This window comes from Austrofundulus limnaeus, unplaced genomic scaffold (genome assembly GCF_001266775.1).
Source record: "Austrofundulus limnaeus strain Quisiro unplaced genomic scaffold, Austrofundulus_limnaeus-1.0 Scaffold115, whole genome shotgun sequence".
Taxonomy (NCBI): domain Eukaryota; kingdom Metazoa; phylum Chordata; class Actinopteri; order Cyprinodontiformes; family Rivulidae; genus Austrofundulus; species Austrofundulus limnaeus.
The window spans coordinates 1,288,499-1,305,009 of record NW_013952517.1 but is presented as its reverse complement, the minus strand read 5'-3'; the positions used below and the strand labels follow the sequence as shown (position 1 = coordinate 1,305,009).

General features: G+C 39.3%; 1 protein-coding gene across 10 annotated transcripts in view; it reads left to right on the top strand.

Moving 5' to 3' along the window:
- The window catches only part of LOC106521789 (ELKS/Rab6-interacting/CAST family member 1), a gene marked incomplete in the record, with an annotated part of 136,158 nt that overhangs the window by 49,775 nt on the left and 69,872 nt on the right, over positions 1 to 16,511 (top strand). For 5 of the 10 annotated variants that reach the window (XR_001310712.1, XR_001310710.1, XM_014014514.1 and 2 more), the window contains 3 exon segments: positions 556 to 696; positions 3,543 to 3,736; positions 10,233 to 10,244. Coding sequence is in view for 7 of the 10 variants with exons in the window: in XM_014014514.1 (XP_013869968.1) it covers positions 556 to 696; positions 3,543 to 3,736; positions 10,233 to 10,244 (347 nt within the window). 10 annotated transcript variants of the gene reach the window in all.

Genomic DNA, 16,511 nt, shown 5'->3' with positions numbered 1-16,511 from the left:
TATTTTACTGTTTATGTACAAGGCTCACAGAAACATATTACCTTCCAACATTCAGGTAAATTTTGTTAAGAGAGACATTTTTTTTATTACCTTAAGGGGATAGAAATGTTTGTGAAGCCATTTTTTCGTACTTGTGAGAGAAAGAAGTACTTTAATCCAGGGTATAATTTAATCCAGGGCATAGGATTGTGGAACGGTCTGGAAGATGATCTTAAAAACGCCAGATCTATGTATATATTTAAGAAACAGATAAAAGCTAATTTTCTGAAGGTAAATAGGAAAGTGAAATGAGAAGCTATGAGTTGTTGTTTGAGTTGATGTTTTTAGTTTTTATTTGTATTGTTTTGTAAACTGTGTTTCGTTTGAACATACAGTATATTGGGGAGAAAAGGGGCGGACATTATAAGATTTATTCTTCTTCTGCTACCTTTCATTTTATTTAGATTTTTGATTTGTGTATTTTCTTTGTTTTTTATTGTGTATAGTTATTTTTTAATGAAAAGAAAACATTTTTTAATGAAATGAAATGAAATATTTTTCTTTCTTTTTTTTTAGACTTCAGTTTTGGACCTGAAAGAGAAAGCTTCCTCCCTGGCATCCTCAACTCTGAAGAAGGAGAACAGGCTGAAAAGTTTAGAGATCAGCCTGGAGCAGAAGAAAGAGGAGTGTAACAAACTGGACAACCAACTCAAGAAGGTTAGTTGAAATGTATTTATCAAGTCACAGAAACACAAAAATCTGATTCAATCACATTTAACTTTTTTTTTTCTGGGTCCTCGAGCCGTATTCTCGTTTGTTTGCTTCATGTTGTGTGGAGCTGCTTTATCCGAGCTTGGGATAAGTATGACAACTCTATAAGTATAAATAGTTTTTTTAAAGACCATCCATCCACCCACTTTGTCCTTTCAATTAACCTAACAGTCATGTTTTTGGTCTGTGGGCGAAGCCAGAGTGCCCGGAGAGAACCCACACACGCACAGAGAGAACATGCAAACTCTACCCAGAAAGATCACCGAGCCGGGATTTGATACGGCGAGCTTCTTACTGAGAGGCATCAGCTCTAGAAATTGAGCCATTGTGTTTTTTTGAAGAGTTTTTGTTTGTTTGTTTGTGTAAAATATATACAGTATACATAAAAAGAGTTAAAAGACTGAAAGAAACATTACAAAAGTATAAATATAAAAATCCTGTATATACAAACAAACGTTTTGTAGTTTATAAAAAGTTTCAATTAGAACTTAAAAAAGCTAAACTTTTTCTGTTTCTGCTTCTCCAGCTGCTGTTCAAGTAATGGTGTCTGAAAGCTGGGTCTGTTCCTCTGAGGCCTTTTCCAGCTCAAACATCAATGGTTTTCTCACTGTCCCATTGTTGTTTTTGCTCTAAACTTTCTTGCAGAATTCCAACCAGAGACGCTTTGATTGCAGTTTTCTTTAAGTTTTTGTATTTTAAATAGTTCGGCTGATTGTGTTCTCAACTTTTCGGCTGCGAGAGACGCTCCGTGTGAGCAGATGTTTTTTGTAGGACCCAAATTTTATGTCACGGTATATTACGGTATTTTTCTTTTCATCACAAGCCAGCTGATAATAAAATGTACAAATGTTGCTTATTGACTTGTTTTCTTTTACTGTACCTGTGTCTGTGTCGCTGTTTCCCTCCTCTGTGTGTCTTTTCTTCTCCGCCTGGTTGTAGACAGTAGCCACGCATTTTGGTCCGGTCGTGAAGGAGGAGGGTTGAGAAAAGATTATTATTATCGGATCTATTGTTTTATGTTATTTAATAAAGATTAACTGGACAACTCACCTTTCACACCAGTCATCTCAACTCTACTACAAACTACTTCCTCCGGGCTTTTCACAATAGAAGCACTATAAAGTCTCCATGCAAAAATGTCTCCATATTAATTATTATTAATATTATATATTAATTATATTATTATTATTATTATTAACGTCACGTGTTAAATCTAACCGTGCACGTCACCGAAGAGGTGTTTACTACATTCAGCGATGGCGAAAACGGGATGTTTTTTTATGTCCAAAAATATAAGCAGCGGAATCGCCACCCGCCGCCAGTTACTCCAACATTAGCTTGCTAATGCGCTTAGCGGTGCTGCGAGGGAAAAGTGTCCCCCGGGAAACGGTTTACTGGCGGCCACGACGAAACATTCCGAACGTGTTCAGGGTATTTAAAGCGGTATTCATAAAATTCATATCATAACAAAAATAACAAATGGTATTCGGTACGAACCGGTATACCGCCCAGCACTACTCATACGTCCAAAGAGCCAGGGTCAGCACACCGGACCTACTGCCATAGTGTCATTTACCTGAATCATGTGAACGACCCTGCAGGTGGGTCCGCAGGAAGACAGGTACATATTCAGGCTGAGCTCGACCTGGACCCATGGGTCATCTGGCCCCGCTGACGAGTCAATCACATATCATATATAACATGTCAGCTATCTTACATCATATTGTATCATATAATATTGTAACTTGTTTCCATGAGATACAGATGGATCATTGTTTGTTTAAGTGTGTGTGTGTGTGTGTGTGTGTGTGTGTGTGTGTGTGTGTGTGTGTGTGTGTGTGTGTGAGACTACGTGACAAACACTAAGAAAGAGGAATATGTATGAAGGCAGCTGTGGCGTTTCTCTCATCACTTTATTTTGTCTCCTCCTGTTACCCCACAGTGAAGGGAAAACTAGATTTGTGCCATTGTGTCTTATTTGTCTTCCTCCTCCTCCTCCTCCTCCTCCTCCCAGATCTTCTTATATCGTCAGACACCCAAACATTCCCTCTCCACATAAAGACCTGTTAAATTTGCTGTCCACATCCAAAACTAATAGGGTTTACATGTTGTGGGACTGAGGCACACGCACACACACACACTCACACACATTCATAACGTCAGTCTGTCCCAAGAGCAACATTTATTTCTGGGAAACACACACAGATGTTCTAACCTCTAAGCTGGTTATAACCTGCTTTATTTTTTTTTGTTTTGTCCCATTTTTTCTCTTGAACTCATTTTCTGTTCGAGCAGACAAGATCTACTTAAATTTCCTTCTTGAATATAGGAATGGTTTTGTGTTTGTGATAGTTGATACTATATTAGCTGCATTTTTTATTAGTTTATGTGGACAGTAGGTGGGATGATTCGCTACTTTTCTTTTTTGGAGTTAACCCAAAACACAAGTGGTAACAGCCAATCTACCGTAAAAAATACAGAACAGGGCAAAACTTTAGTTTCATGGATATTGACCTACAATTTAGTGTGGTTGTAGCTGAAACTGATCTGTAAGACATTATTTCATTTTTTTTACATTAAATACCATTTTTGTCTTTTTCTGTTTAATATTTCTAAGATCGAAGTCGTATTTAGTTTCTGTAAAACTACACGTTATATTGTACATGTGACCTCTGTGTGACTTTTACCAAATGTATCCAACCCGTTCCCAGCTCACATTATGAAACCGGTTAGTCACCTCGGTTTGAAAGCTAGCGCTAGCGTTTATTTTTCAAACAAATCTTTTCTTCCAGGCTCAGAGCGCAGCGGCGGAGTCGCAGGCCAACGCTGAACTGTCCGAACGCATCGCCTGCCTGGAGCAGGAAGTGAGCCAGTACAAGGAGGATGCCGGGAAGGCCCAGTCCGAGGTGGAGCGGCTTCTGGAGATCCTCAGGGAGATGGAGAACGAAAAGAATGACAAGGAGAAAAAGATCCACGAGCTGGAGAGGTGAGAAATATATATTTCATAAATCAGCCTTTTGCTACGTGGAAGTGGGCTTTCCCTGTTGTTTATGTCTCTTCCTGCTGAAACTAACTTGTTGTCTCTCACCTCTCTCCCTTCTTTTTCCTGCTTCACATTTTTCCTCATCTCAACCCGCGTCAAACTGGATTTGTACGAGTGTGCTTACGCTTGTGTGTGTGTGTGTTCATCACACCCCAGAATTCCCTCAGCCTTCCATCTTCGGCGTTCTCCGCAATCACAAAATCAAGCCCCTCCCCCCGCTGCCTCTCAGCAGCAAATGGGGGGGCTGGTGTGGGACTACCTGGGCACGTGAGTGGCCCCTCCCTCTTGCCGGTCAGCGCGTTGTCTGACCACCTGCACGACAAAACTCACTTTGCTTGTCGAAAGGGAAGGATTTGAGAGCACTGTTATTACAATCTCCCTGTGGAAAAGTCGTTGGAACGAAACGAGCGTTGGTCAGTTTTGAATTCCTTAAAGTTCTGGCCAAATTACAAGTCGTGATGATCCATTATAATTACTGTCTGACATCATCTTACACACATTTTGTCATGCTTTCCGCTTGTTTTCCAGCCTTTTCCACATGGGACAGAACTCGGTTTGCTCACTAATGGTCACCGTCAAAGAGTTGTAGCATTGGCTCGCTTCACTCCAAGCTTATGTTGCACCAGATCCAGTCAGTCCGCTCTCGCAGGTCCAAAGAAAATTGGATTCAGTTTTGCTCTAACGTGCGCTAAATGTGAGCGGAGAGCCTTTCAGTCGTCTGGTGCTGCGGCGCGACGAGCCAAGCAGCTCCTAAAGAGTTTGTAAAATGAGGCACAGCTTGGTGCAGCTGCAGTCGTTCAGCCCCTCGGTTCCTGTCAATGATGCAACTCTTTCATTCTGAGGGTTCTGTTTTCTCGCTTTACTTTTGCTTTATTTTCAGCTGGAGATGCTTGACATGCGAAGTTTAACGCACTTTTTCTTTTACGTTAGGAGTCTGGATTGTTCATTAATTTCCCTTCATTTAACAATAACAAATTGTTTTTTTAACGCCCTTCCTACCTGTCTGTGCCTTGTCAGATCAGTCTTTCTTACACCCTTAATGTCTTCCAGAGAACTCTGTTTCTAACTAATTATCTGTCTTTTCTGTGATTTCTCTCTGTCTGAATCTGTTTGTAGCCTTTGTCTGCCCGCATGACCACAAAACTCTGTTCATTCACCTGTTTGTGTTTGTTCAGGTTTCAGTTTTTGAAAAGATCTCTACAGAAAATCAAAATTCCTGGGTGAATGTGTCCTTTCATGGGTCGTTATGTTGATTTTTTTGCTTCCTTTTTTTAGTTCTAATGAAAAAATTTGAATTTCAAAGAGGATAAAGTTTGTCCTAAAAGACTAGACAGGTCTTTTCAATCTTTCATCTGGCTGCATGCATTTTAGGATTTGATGTCTGAAATAAATTTAGTACAAAAAAGTAAGAGAATCTGAGTTTGAGTTCATTATTTCTTTGTAACAACAGTTATTGGCAATACATTTTTAAAACTAGAAGCACTCGGAGAGTGCACACGTCCGCCAAGACCAATTTCCCCCATCCTGTAAGAGTTAATGTGCAAAAGCAGAGATGGAAACACATTTACCAAATAAGTTTTATCCCCTTGTATGAGTTTGTAATGGTTTGACTCTCTTTATAAAGTGCTTCCTGGCTCCCCCCGTCTCCAAACTTTGAGGCCCGGCAGCTCTCTGTTTACAAGCCTAGTAGTGAGAATCTGTTTTGATTAGTTGTTTTGGAAATGTGGTGTGTTTGAGGAAATGGGAAAAGTAGGTTTCATGGTGCAGTCACACACTTCCTGGTCACAAAACGTTCTGTAAATGCGCATATTATGGCAAAAATTATTCAACATTAAATCTGGTTTTAACATTACTTTTATAAAGTTTGAAGTCCGTGCTGTCCAATCCAGCTCACTTTCTTTACAGAAGCCCTATGAAAGCATCACAGCTTTGCTGATCTCAGAGTGTTAAAAGAAAAAAATTCCTGTAACCGCATCGTGATCTGGAACATCACCAAAATTTAAAGGTGTGTTCCTTGGCCCAGTACCCACATGTGATAAAAATGTCATGACAATCCGCCCACAAGTTTTTGAGTAATGTTGTCGACAGACAGACCGACCGACCGAACGACCGAAAGAAAACATTACCTCGCCGTTGGCAGAGGTAAAAAAACCTTAAATCAGGAATGGGCATTCCTGGTCCACCAAGCCTCTATCCTGCATGCTTTACTTGTTTCCTCTTCAAACACACCTGATTCAGTGACTGAATTACCTCTTCAAGTTCTGCAGAAGCTTAATAATCACCCATTCATTCAGATCAGGTGTGTTGAAGCAGAGAAACAAGTGAAACTTGCAGGATAGCGACCGTCTAGGACCAGGACTGCCCATCCTTGCCTTAAATAGTGCCACAGTTGAGTTTGTGGGTTGTGACCAGGTGGGGTTTGTATTTAAAGTTACAGCACTAAACAAAAAAACAAGACATATTGGCAATTTAACCATTTATCTGTTCATAAAACTGGAGCCTCAGTAGCATGTGGAAGAACCATACACAGCCACAACAATCTGGCACCTCCTCCTCATGCTGCTCATTTTTCAGCCGACGGAGTCGAGCTGGTGTACCAGAAGCTCAGAACTGGTGTCAAGCAGAATAAGCAACACATAAATGCTTTTTCTGAACAAATTTGGCACCATTTATGGTGAAACAGGCTTTCCAATAATATAAGATTTATAGCCAAAAAGCATTGTTACAAAGAAATAATCAAACACAAATTTCCTTCTTTATTGTGCTTTGTTTAGTTCATTCTGCTTGTTTGCATAGTTTTTTTTAAAATATATCTTAATTTTCAATCCAGATTTCTTCATCACAAACAATTTTAACACATTAAATTMATTTCTTTCTCTGTATGTCGATGTGTTTGGCAGTTTGACTGTTATATTTAGGATTTGGTGATAGTAAGAAACCTACTTCTTGCCTGTGTTTTCATCAGTGACAAAAGTAAAATCTCCTATCTTATTTTTTAGTTTGAGAGCAAGCTTCAACATCTWATAAAAGTAGAAATCCTTCATCATCAAACTAAATCAGGTGTCTCTTAACTGAAGGACACCAGACTTGCAGAGAATAAAAGAGGGCTGCAGCTCACTGATTTAAATTAACAGCTTTTAATACTTTTAACGTTTCAGTAGCTTCATTAAAGACAGATTAGGACTCTGATGAAAAAAATACATTACTCCTAAAACAATTGACAATTGGCCTAATCAAAGACTAAATTAAATCAGTCTGCTCCAACCCTTTTCTGTTCTTTAGAAAGTTAACTTTTTTTAATGCAATCAGTAATGTGAAGTTATAGGTTTGCAGAGGTCGTGCAGAATTAAAAAACTTTAATTATCTTTACATGTACTTCTTTTTATCCATACTTTTTGATACAGTCATCATTTTATAGTGTGGCTTAAACTTCAACATTAACAATAAACAGCATGTTTTAGTTTATTTCTCTGCCCCGACACACCTGATTCCTGCCTGTTCATTCAGATCAGCTGAAACAAATAACAATTTAAAACATGCGAGATGGACACTGTTGCTTTGGCTGATCAAATGCAGCAGAAGGAGGAAACAGATGGGAAACTAAAAAGAATAAAGACTTAAAAGTAGCATATAAGGACAGGGAATTTAAAATACAACATGAAGTGATCAAATAGAGTCCCAAGGTCTTGGCAAATGTAGCATTAAAGTAATTTCACACACTCTGTAAAGTCTGAAGGTGGACAGCAACCTTTACATATTGGTGATTAGCAGTGGTGGGCAGCACTAATCTAAAAAATAGTTCCACTAGCCCTAAAGCACTAACTTATGTTTAAGTCCCCTAATTCTAAAGCACTAACACACCAAAAATTTAGCCAAAGCCAATTCTAAAGCACTAAAATAACCCAGTCAACCCATGAACATTTTTCAGTCAACATATTGCTATTTTGCTTTCTTGAGCCTCATCATGAACATTTCACAGCCTTACATGTGTCCTCACAGTTTAGGAAGGTGATTTGTTGAAATAAACCTTTCACTCATGGAAATGATTWAAAAAAATGCAAGAACCCTAAAGCACTAATGAAGAAATTAGTTYCCCTATTAGTGCTTTAGGGGAACTGTACCCACCACTGGTGATTAGTTTGGGTGCTTTGAAGTGGGKTTAGTGGAAAGGTTTTAGAAAAGTTATGCGTTTTTTTTTTCTTTTACACAACTCTAAGCGGCAGCAGCAGATAGCTGTAGCATGGGTTCAAACTTTGATTTGCGTGAATCGCTATGAAACTTTTTCAGAATGTTGTTTTAGGACCACAGCAGTCCATTTTGGTTTTGGTTCCTCTTGAACTAGCCTTTCACTTAAATAAACTCTATTTTCAAAAAATATCTATAACAGGTAAGATATTGTTTATTAACTTTCCATAATACCCCACTTCAAAAGATCAGAGTTACTCCTTTCCTGCTCAAAATTGCAATGACAAATTCAGTTAATTGATGCTTTTTAGTCCTTCAATGCAGACCCTGTAATATTACATGAACAAATAATGTTTTTTTTTTTGTGAAGCCTGTCCAAACCCCCTCTGAGTTATGAGGCTCTGTATGACAGGTTACTAACAAGCACATCAGAGCACACGTGTGCCCGTTCTTAGCTTGGCTCAGCTGAGGCTGAACTCTGGGCTACGAGTGAGGAGCGGGAACATTACTAATAAAAAAAACTTTAGATTGTTTTTTTTTTAAGAAAGAGAGCAAAAAAACAAGCTTCTCTTTCCCCTCGTGTGTAAATCCAGCTGCATAGGTACCAGATTATTTATTTCAGGAACCAGAACGGTAATTGGAGCAGACTTAAGTGACTTCACACTGAGGGGAAATGGAGCTGAAAATCTGCCCTGATGGCCAAAATAAAGGATTTGGATGGAAGAGTGGAAAACGGAGAGCGGGGAGGGAAGTGAAAGGAAGGTGGTAGAGGAAGAAAAAAAAAGGCGACAAGAGAGACATTAAATAAGGGGCGAAGAAGCAGAGGGAAAGTGGTGAGAATGACATAACAAAAGAATCGACAAACCATTTGAAAAAGGCGAAAATGAAAGGCGAGGTCTGGATTTTAAACCTAAGCATTAAAGAATTAAACGAGTTTATTGTTTTATTGTTCAGTAATGGTCAATTTGTCCTTGGCAGGCTGGAATTTAAGCTCTGCCAGATAAAATATATGAAATTGTGTGGGAAAGTTGGAGTCCAGGAAGKGATTTTTTTTTTTTGGTTTTACTGTTTCCAGTTTTAGTATTTTAAGGATTGCACATCAATGCATGCTGTTAGAGTGGAAATTTAAACAAATAATCAACAAAGTTAAGCTTTTTAAAGAAACATCTTAATGTTTTAGTTGAGTTTGGGTCTTTAAAGTGTTTGTTAATGTGCGTCTCATTATTAAAGGGATCCCTGATTAGTTGTAACATTAGACTTTATTTAACAAACGTATATTTTAACTGTAAAATAAAGACTGTAAAAATACTGTAGGATGTTTAGTTTTTATAATTTTTAAACTAAAAGTTTAAAATTATAATTATACGGACGGGGCCATTTTATTTACATGCAAAGCATTCTGGGTAAATGATGATGTGGATAGGTCCTCGGTGCGAGAATGCTAGCGAGCTATATCCACCCTGAAGGTTAATCTTGGACAATATCTGATGATTGACTCTTTTAAATGAAACCAGAGAGAGTTGACAGAGAGGAGAAGGTAGAAATGACTCAGTCTGTAACTGAAAATATGGATGGAGGACCTCAGTTTAGCTTGTTTGTCGCACTAGCACCGAGCTAATACATATAAGGTGATAGCGTCGGTGCTAATGCGCAAAAGCTAACAGGCTGAGGTTCTTCTTCCATGAAGCAGCTCTGTTGTCCTCCATCTATATTTTCAATTACAGGCTGAGTCATTTCTACCTTCTCCTCTCTGTCAACGCTCTCTGGTTTCATTTAAAAGAGTCGATCATCAGATATTGTCCAAGATTAACCTTCAGGGTGGATTTAGCTCGCTAACAGCCTTGCACCGATGACCTACCCATGTCATCATTTACCCAGAATGCTTTGCATGTAAATAAAATGGCTCCGTCCGTGTTAAAATATATTTAAAAAAATGTACAAAACTAAACATCCTACAGTATTTTTACAGTCTTTATTTTACAGTTAAAATATATGTTTATCAAATATAGTCTAATGTTACAACTAATCAGGGATCCCTTTAAAGAAGTGATACCTGTCTGTCTGTCAGCTGTCTGTCTCCAGTTAATGATGCTTCTCTCTCAGCTCCTCTGTCGCTCATATCTCTCCTGTTCTTTGAAGATTGATCAAGCTGGCTAACCTATGCTCAAATCCTCACCTTTTTCCTCTCCTTCTCTCCGTCTTTTATCTCCTTTTTTTTCCTCCACGATGCAACGCCGTCTGCCGCCTCACCCAGTCTTGCCTCAAGGTTAGTGCCGCACGCCTGTCTCTTTCTTCCGCTTCCCGTTCCACATCACTCCCCTCCGTTGTCATGCCGCCCGTCCTTGCGCTCTCATCTCCTTCACTCTGTCATAAACTCCGAGTCTAATTCTCATCATGTCTGTCTCGTCTTTGGAGGAGACACCTTGACTTTCACTTCACTTTCTCTGTCACATCGCCGCCTCTTTGAAGAGGAAACRTTGTTTCTTTCTTTTCACTCTCCATTATAAAACATCCCGCTGGTCTCTCTCTCTCTCTCTGTGCCACGTTAGTGTTTGAGCTTTGATTGCAGCAGTGGTTTAATAAAATTAAACTGAAGCCTGCCTCAGAAAACAAAACCCGCTCGTCAAATTAGGTTATGAACTTGGACAGCTGTGAACTTTTGCACGGAGAACTTTTAACATCTGTTGGGCCTTCTAGGAAACGGCCTCCATTTTTTATTGTTCTTATGCTGTGATTTTTAAACAGTAAACATAACAGAGGAACAATTTAAATCTACAACCAAGTAGCCAGTCAAAAAGTAAAGAGTGARCAACAATAATTAGGCAAGATTAATCTCTTCGTGTCATTGAGCTGCAGCTAGTTTTTGAAGAGTAATCATGAGGAAGTCTTCTGAATGTCTTGTTGTTCGAGTGGCGGAGGTACGACTTTCACACGTTAAAAAAAAGCAGAGTTGTCATGAGCTTCTCCAGCTCGCCTCAAACTCATCTGAATTTTGCCGCAGGCGTCTTCAGCTCATCTTAAGAACACCAGARCTGTGTTCTGACTCCTGCATGGCATTCCTCCTCTGACAGAAAGCTCTAAAAACCACGTTGATGATAAAGCTGATGAGTCCAAATCGGACCAAAGCAGATTAATCAGCTGAGGAGGTTGGGAACGAAACATTGCTCTCGTYCAAGAATACAGTTTTGCGAGCTGTGAACACAAAAATAAGCTGTAAAAYACGTTGGTAACTTGTGAAAGAAATCAAAGTGTTCAAAGTACAAGCTCAAATTATGAGCWGGAAACTGATTCAGAGTTAGATTTGAGTATTTATTTACACATGCAGAGATTACCACAACCTCAGACCTGGGCCAAGTACTTCGGACTTTGTGTCACTGGCAGTTGGCGCTGTTCTTTCACAAAACAGCAGCTTTTAACTGTRTTCTTCAGAACTGAGTCACACCTCCTGGAGATGACATCATCGAAGGAGGGGATATGACATCCCCTATCCAGGTGACCCGATTCAACAACAAGGAAGTCCTACAATCTTAGACTTTAGTGATGTTCGATACTGATACCAAGTAAAATGTGTCTGGTTTCGGTGATACTGATCCGATACTGATATACATACGATACTTTGTGATAACACATATAATGTGTCTGGTAAATCTTAAAAAGTAGTGCTTTTCAAATAACCGCTTTCTAAATAATACATGACATAGTAATTTATTTAATTTAAAAGTCTTTCTAACCCTAACCCTATGTTTGTTTAGCACAATTTTAAAATCTGATTTAGTCTAAAGAAATATAATAATTTTTGACTATTGACTAAAAGTGAAAAAAAAAATTCTGAAAGTTGTTACTTTGTATATTTTGTTGCACTGTTTGTGTGTTTGCAAGAAGGTCCCTGGCCAGAGCTAACGCTGTTTGGGGGTCCATGGCATGAAAAAGATTAGGAACTCCTCGACTAGAATGTAATTACAGTCACTGAGACGAAGCAGATTTTATATTAAAATGGCTTGCCATACTTCTACAGACTGAGTGACTGACTGAACACGTGCTACTGACTCAAGCAGAAGAAACATTAGTTCCCTCCAACCACATATGATTAAGACAAGATTGGAATAGTTTAGTTATTTTCTGCTATTTTCCTGTTAAGGATATACATTATGTGAAATAACTAAAGTATCAAAGTATCGATATTTTGATTTTAGTATCGATTCTAGAAGATAAAGTTCTGGTATCGGTAGTTTCGATATTTCAATATCGATCTGCACATCACTATTAGAYRTAGAAACTTAATGRTTGTGTCTCAATTCAGGGRTTGCAGCCCACGYTGGGCACAGCCTGCGTGGGCTGCAGAAATGAGACGGTCTAGTGTGTATTTGTGTGACCATGTGCTGCCTCCTTACCATGGTGTTACATTTTATCACACGTGGCAATCACAGTGGCTGAAAAAAGCACACGTGTTTGTGTTGTATTTGTGTGTCAGTAGATGGTCCCTAGGAACAGATTGCACATCCATCCATCCATCCATCCATCCATCCATCCATCCATCCATCCATCCATCCATCCATCCATCCATCCATCCATCCATCCATCCATCCATCCATATTGATTATAAAAATATCCCAAACATCTTAAGTAGGCTTACAAAACATTGAAATGTCTTGCAATGGCATCATTTGTAAATATTGTGATGACGACATCTGTACTTCCTACTCTATGTGACCTTTTAGCATTTTTGTCAACATCATTTGTGTCTGGTGTGAGCCTTTGCTGTCCTACTGGATAAATATTGCATTAGCATGAAAAATACAACTTCAAAACTCCATTAGTCAGCAGTTTGCGGTATGAGTATTGCACACACTGATATTGTGGTGACGAAACATTTGCGATATACACTCACCGGCCACTTTATTAGGTACACCACGCTAGTAACGGGTTGGACCCCCTTTTGCCTTCAGAACTGCCTCAGTTCTTCGTGGCATAGATTCAACAAGGTGCTGGAAGCATTCCTCAGAGATTTTGGTCCATATTGACATGATGGCATCACACAGTTGCTGCAGATTTGTCGGCTGCACATCCATGATGCGAATCTCCCGTTCCACCACATCCCAAAGATGCTCTATTGGATTGAGATCTGGTGACTGTGGAGGCCATTTGAGTACAGTGAACTCATTGTCATGTTCAAGAAACCAGTCTGAGATGATTCCAGCTTTATGACATGGCGCATYATCCTGCTGAAAGTAGCCATCAGATGTTGGGTACATTGTGGTCATAAAGGGATGGACATGGTCAGCAACAATACTCARGTAGGCTGTGGCGTTGCAACGATGCTCACTTGGTACCAAGGGGCCCAAAGAGTGCCAAGAAAAGATTCCCCACACCATGACACCACCACCACCAACCTGAACCGTTGATACAAGGCAGGATGGATCCATGCTTTCATGTTGTTGAYGCCAAATTCTGACCCTACCATCCGAATGTCGCAGCAGAAATCGAGACTCATCAGACCAGGCAACGTTTTTCCAATCTTCTCTTGTCCAATTTCGATGAGCTTGTGCAAATTGTAGCCTCAGTTTCCTGTTCTTAGCTGAAAGGAGTGGCACCCGGTGTGGTCTTCTGCTGCTGAAGCCCATCTGCCTCAAAGATCGACGTACTGTGCGTTCAGAGATGCTCTTCTGCCTACCTCGGTTGTAACGGGTGGTTATTTGAGTCACTGTTGCCTTTCTATCAGCTCGAACCAGTCTGCCCATTCTCCTCTGACCTCTGGCATCAACAAGGCATTTCCGCCCACAGGACTGCCGCTCACTGGATGTTTTTTCTTTTTCGGACCATTCTCTGTAAACCCTAGAGATGGTTGTGCGTGAAAATCCCAGTAGATCAGCAGTTTCTGAAATACTCAGACCAGCCCTTCTGACACCAACAACCATGCCACGTTCAAAGGCACTCAGATCACCTTTCTTCCCCATACTGATGCTCRGTTTGAACTGCAGGAGATTGTCTTGACCATGTCTACATGCCTAAATGCACTGAGTTGCCGCCATGTGATTGGCTGATTAGAAATTAAGTGTTAACGAGCAGTTGGACAGGTGTACCTAATAAAGTGGCCGGTGAGTATATTTGGCAGCCCTTATCTCAAACATAAATAAATGTTGGTGAAATGCATTTAAAACTCAATACAAAACAATAAATATCGTCTCACAATTTTCCAGCAACTTTAAGATAAACTTTTTCAACAAGTTTTCCATCAGTCCCTTAACATAGACTAAAAAAATCAATTATCTTTKTTATGTTGATGAGAAATGCTGCCGTATCGATGGCTTTGCACAACATCATGTGAAATAAAAATAAAAACATTGGATTATCAGTTCGGCCTATCTGTACTCTGCATAACGTGTCATTTTCAGTGTAAAAAAATGCTCTTTATAATAAAATCTATTGAAATGTTCTGATCCGAATGTCGTCATCCGTCGCATAATAACCACTTCTTTTTTTCCGTTTTTGCATAAATCTGGTGGTCGGAGCGTTTTGTGTACTCGACAGTGTTCTTAAATCTCAGCAGTAGCACTTCCTCCTTTGATGTTTCCTCCTTTTTTAACTTCTGAAGCCACAGTTCCCCTGGCGGCTTGTCTGCTTTTTATTGCCGGAGTTTCTGGTGTTTTGTGATTCAACTATACAGAGAGAGAAAACAAAAGGGTGGAAAAAAAAGGTTTCATTTCACCGTCTGGTAGATGACAGAAGACCACTTTTTTTTCCTCCTTCTTGTTTTGATCCTGAGCTGAAAAACTCCTCATCCACTGCAAACGTCTGACATCAAGGTTTCTGGAGCTTTAAAGGGGATTGCATTGTTTCTYTTTGTTTTGTGAGTGTGTGTGTGTTTGTGTGTGTGTTATCCGGTCGAGGTCTCAAGCGTTGAGCTGGTGCAAGAATTTGTCAGCAAACGGGTGACAACGATCGCAATCACTCTTCCACAAACCAAGCACACAGTGTTCACATTTTTTGTTTTGTTTTGCACCACAGCACATGAACAGGCAGAGAAGTGTGAACGGCTACCATTATTTTATCCTCATTAAACGCACACACACAAACAAAAACCTCCATAACACACAATTCTTCTAGTGTCAAATGTTAGATAAGCAAAGCTGCAAAACATTTACCACTGGATARTCACTGTTTTTAGTTAAACATAGATAAATATCTTATTTCAGTTTAATATAGATCAGTTCATCAGATAAATTCAAAGCCAATAAACAGATTGTCAGCTTTTAATTAAATTGAATTTCGCKTTTCTCTTTGTTAAACAAAGATGCGGCCAAGATCAACTTAGGCTTTTCACCAMACGGTTGCAATAATAAATCTGAATCAGATTCTGTTAGGTGTGGAAATATCTTAGACATTTGATTTATTTTTAAACAGATGGCATTTTATTCTGTTTATATCACTTTTTTTCCAGCTTGTTTTCAGTAACAGATCATTTATTATGCATTAAATTATTGTATTCTATTTCTCAAATTAAAAACATCCTCCTTAAGCTGAATTTCTAAGACCTTCAAGCAAAAACTTTTTATCATGTTTTAAATATTTTTGGGGGGGATTTTTCTATTTAAACCAGTTTCTTATTAGCTCAGGAAACCAAAGCAACATTTTCCTTATTTTCAAAGGAAATACTGAATTTCTTCTGGTTAAAGAGGAAACGCTGGATGTTAATTCTGGGCCCGCTGCGAGCGGTAAACATACACGAAGCCCAGAAGCAATTTTTAATCAAATATTTATACAGGACTCCAAATGTAATATTAATATCACCTTTATCTGGTTCCCAAAATATCAGCAGCATGTTAATGAGGGAGGGGTAAGAAACTATCTGTTTATATGGAAACGTGTGTTTTAAGTTTATTTTCTTAAGTAATTGCAAGAAGATAAAAAAGCGAGTTAATAAGTTCAGGTGTTTGTTAGCACATAATATGTTTACTCATGGTGTTTGTACAGCATGTGTGTGTGTATCAGAAAAAGGTTTGGTGTTTTTTGTGTGTGGTCCGACCCAGAGAAACTCCCAGCGTGTTGAACTGTGTATGTACACACTTGTACGTTGTGTTTACAGCTCTGTGGGGGGGTCGCACTCTCCTGGAATTCCAGCGCCTCCAGTGGTTTGCTGCAGCTGTTCAAAGTGATTTCACAGGAAAGGCGGGAAGGAAATATTTAATTTATTAAAACAACTCAAATTGGCGTCGAGCCTCGGCYGAGAGAAGCCATCGAGTTCACAGAGCGGCTTGTTCTTATTGAGGAAACGACACTTGTGAAAGTTTTATGCAGAATTAAAAACTGTGTTCATGTTTTACCTGGTTAGTTTTGATTAGAGACAGTTTGATTTGTCATCTTGAGCAGGAGTAGATTATATTCATGGTAGTGGCTTTATCTTCATCACAACAGGTTCCAAATGTTCGTTTAGGGTCAAGCCTGGACGTGACTGCTAGTTGGAAACRTCACATTGTGAGAAAATATACAATTTTTTACATTGAGTTGCACTAAGTTGATGTATAATTGCAACAAA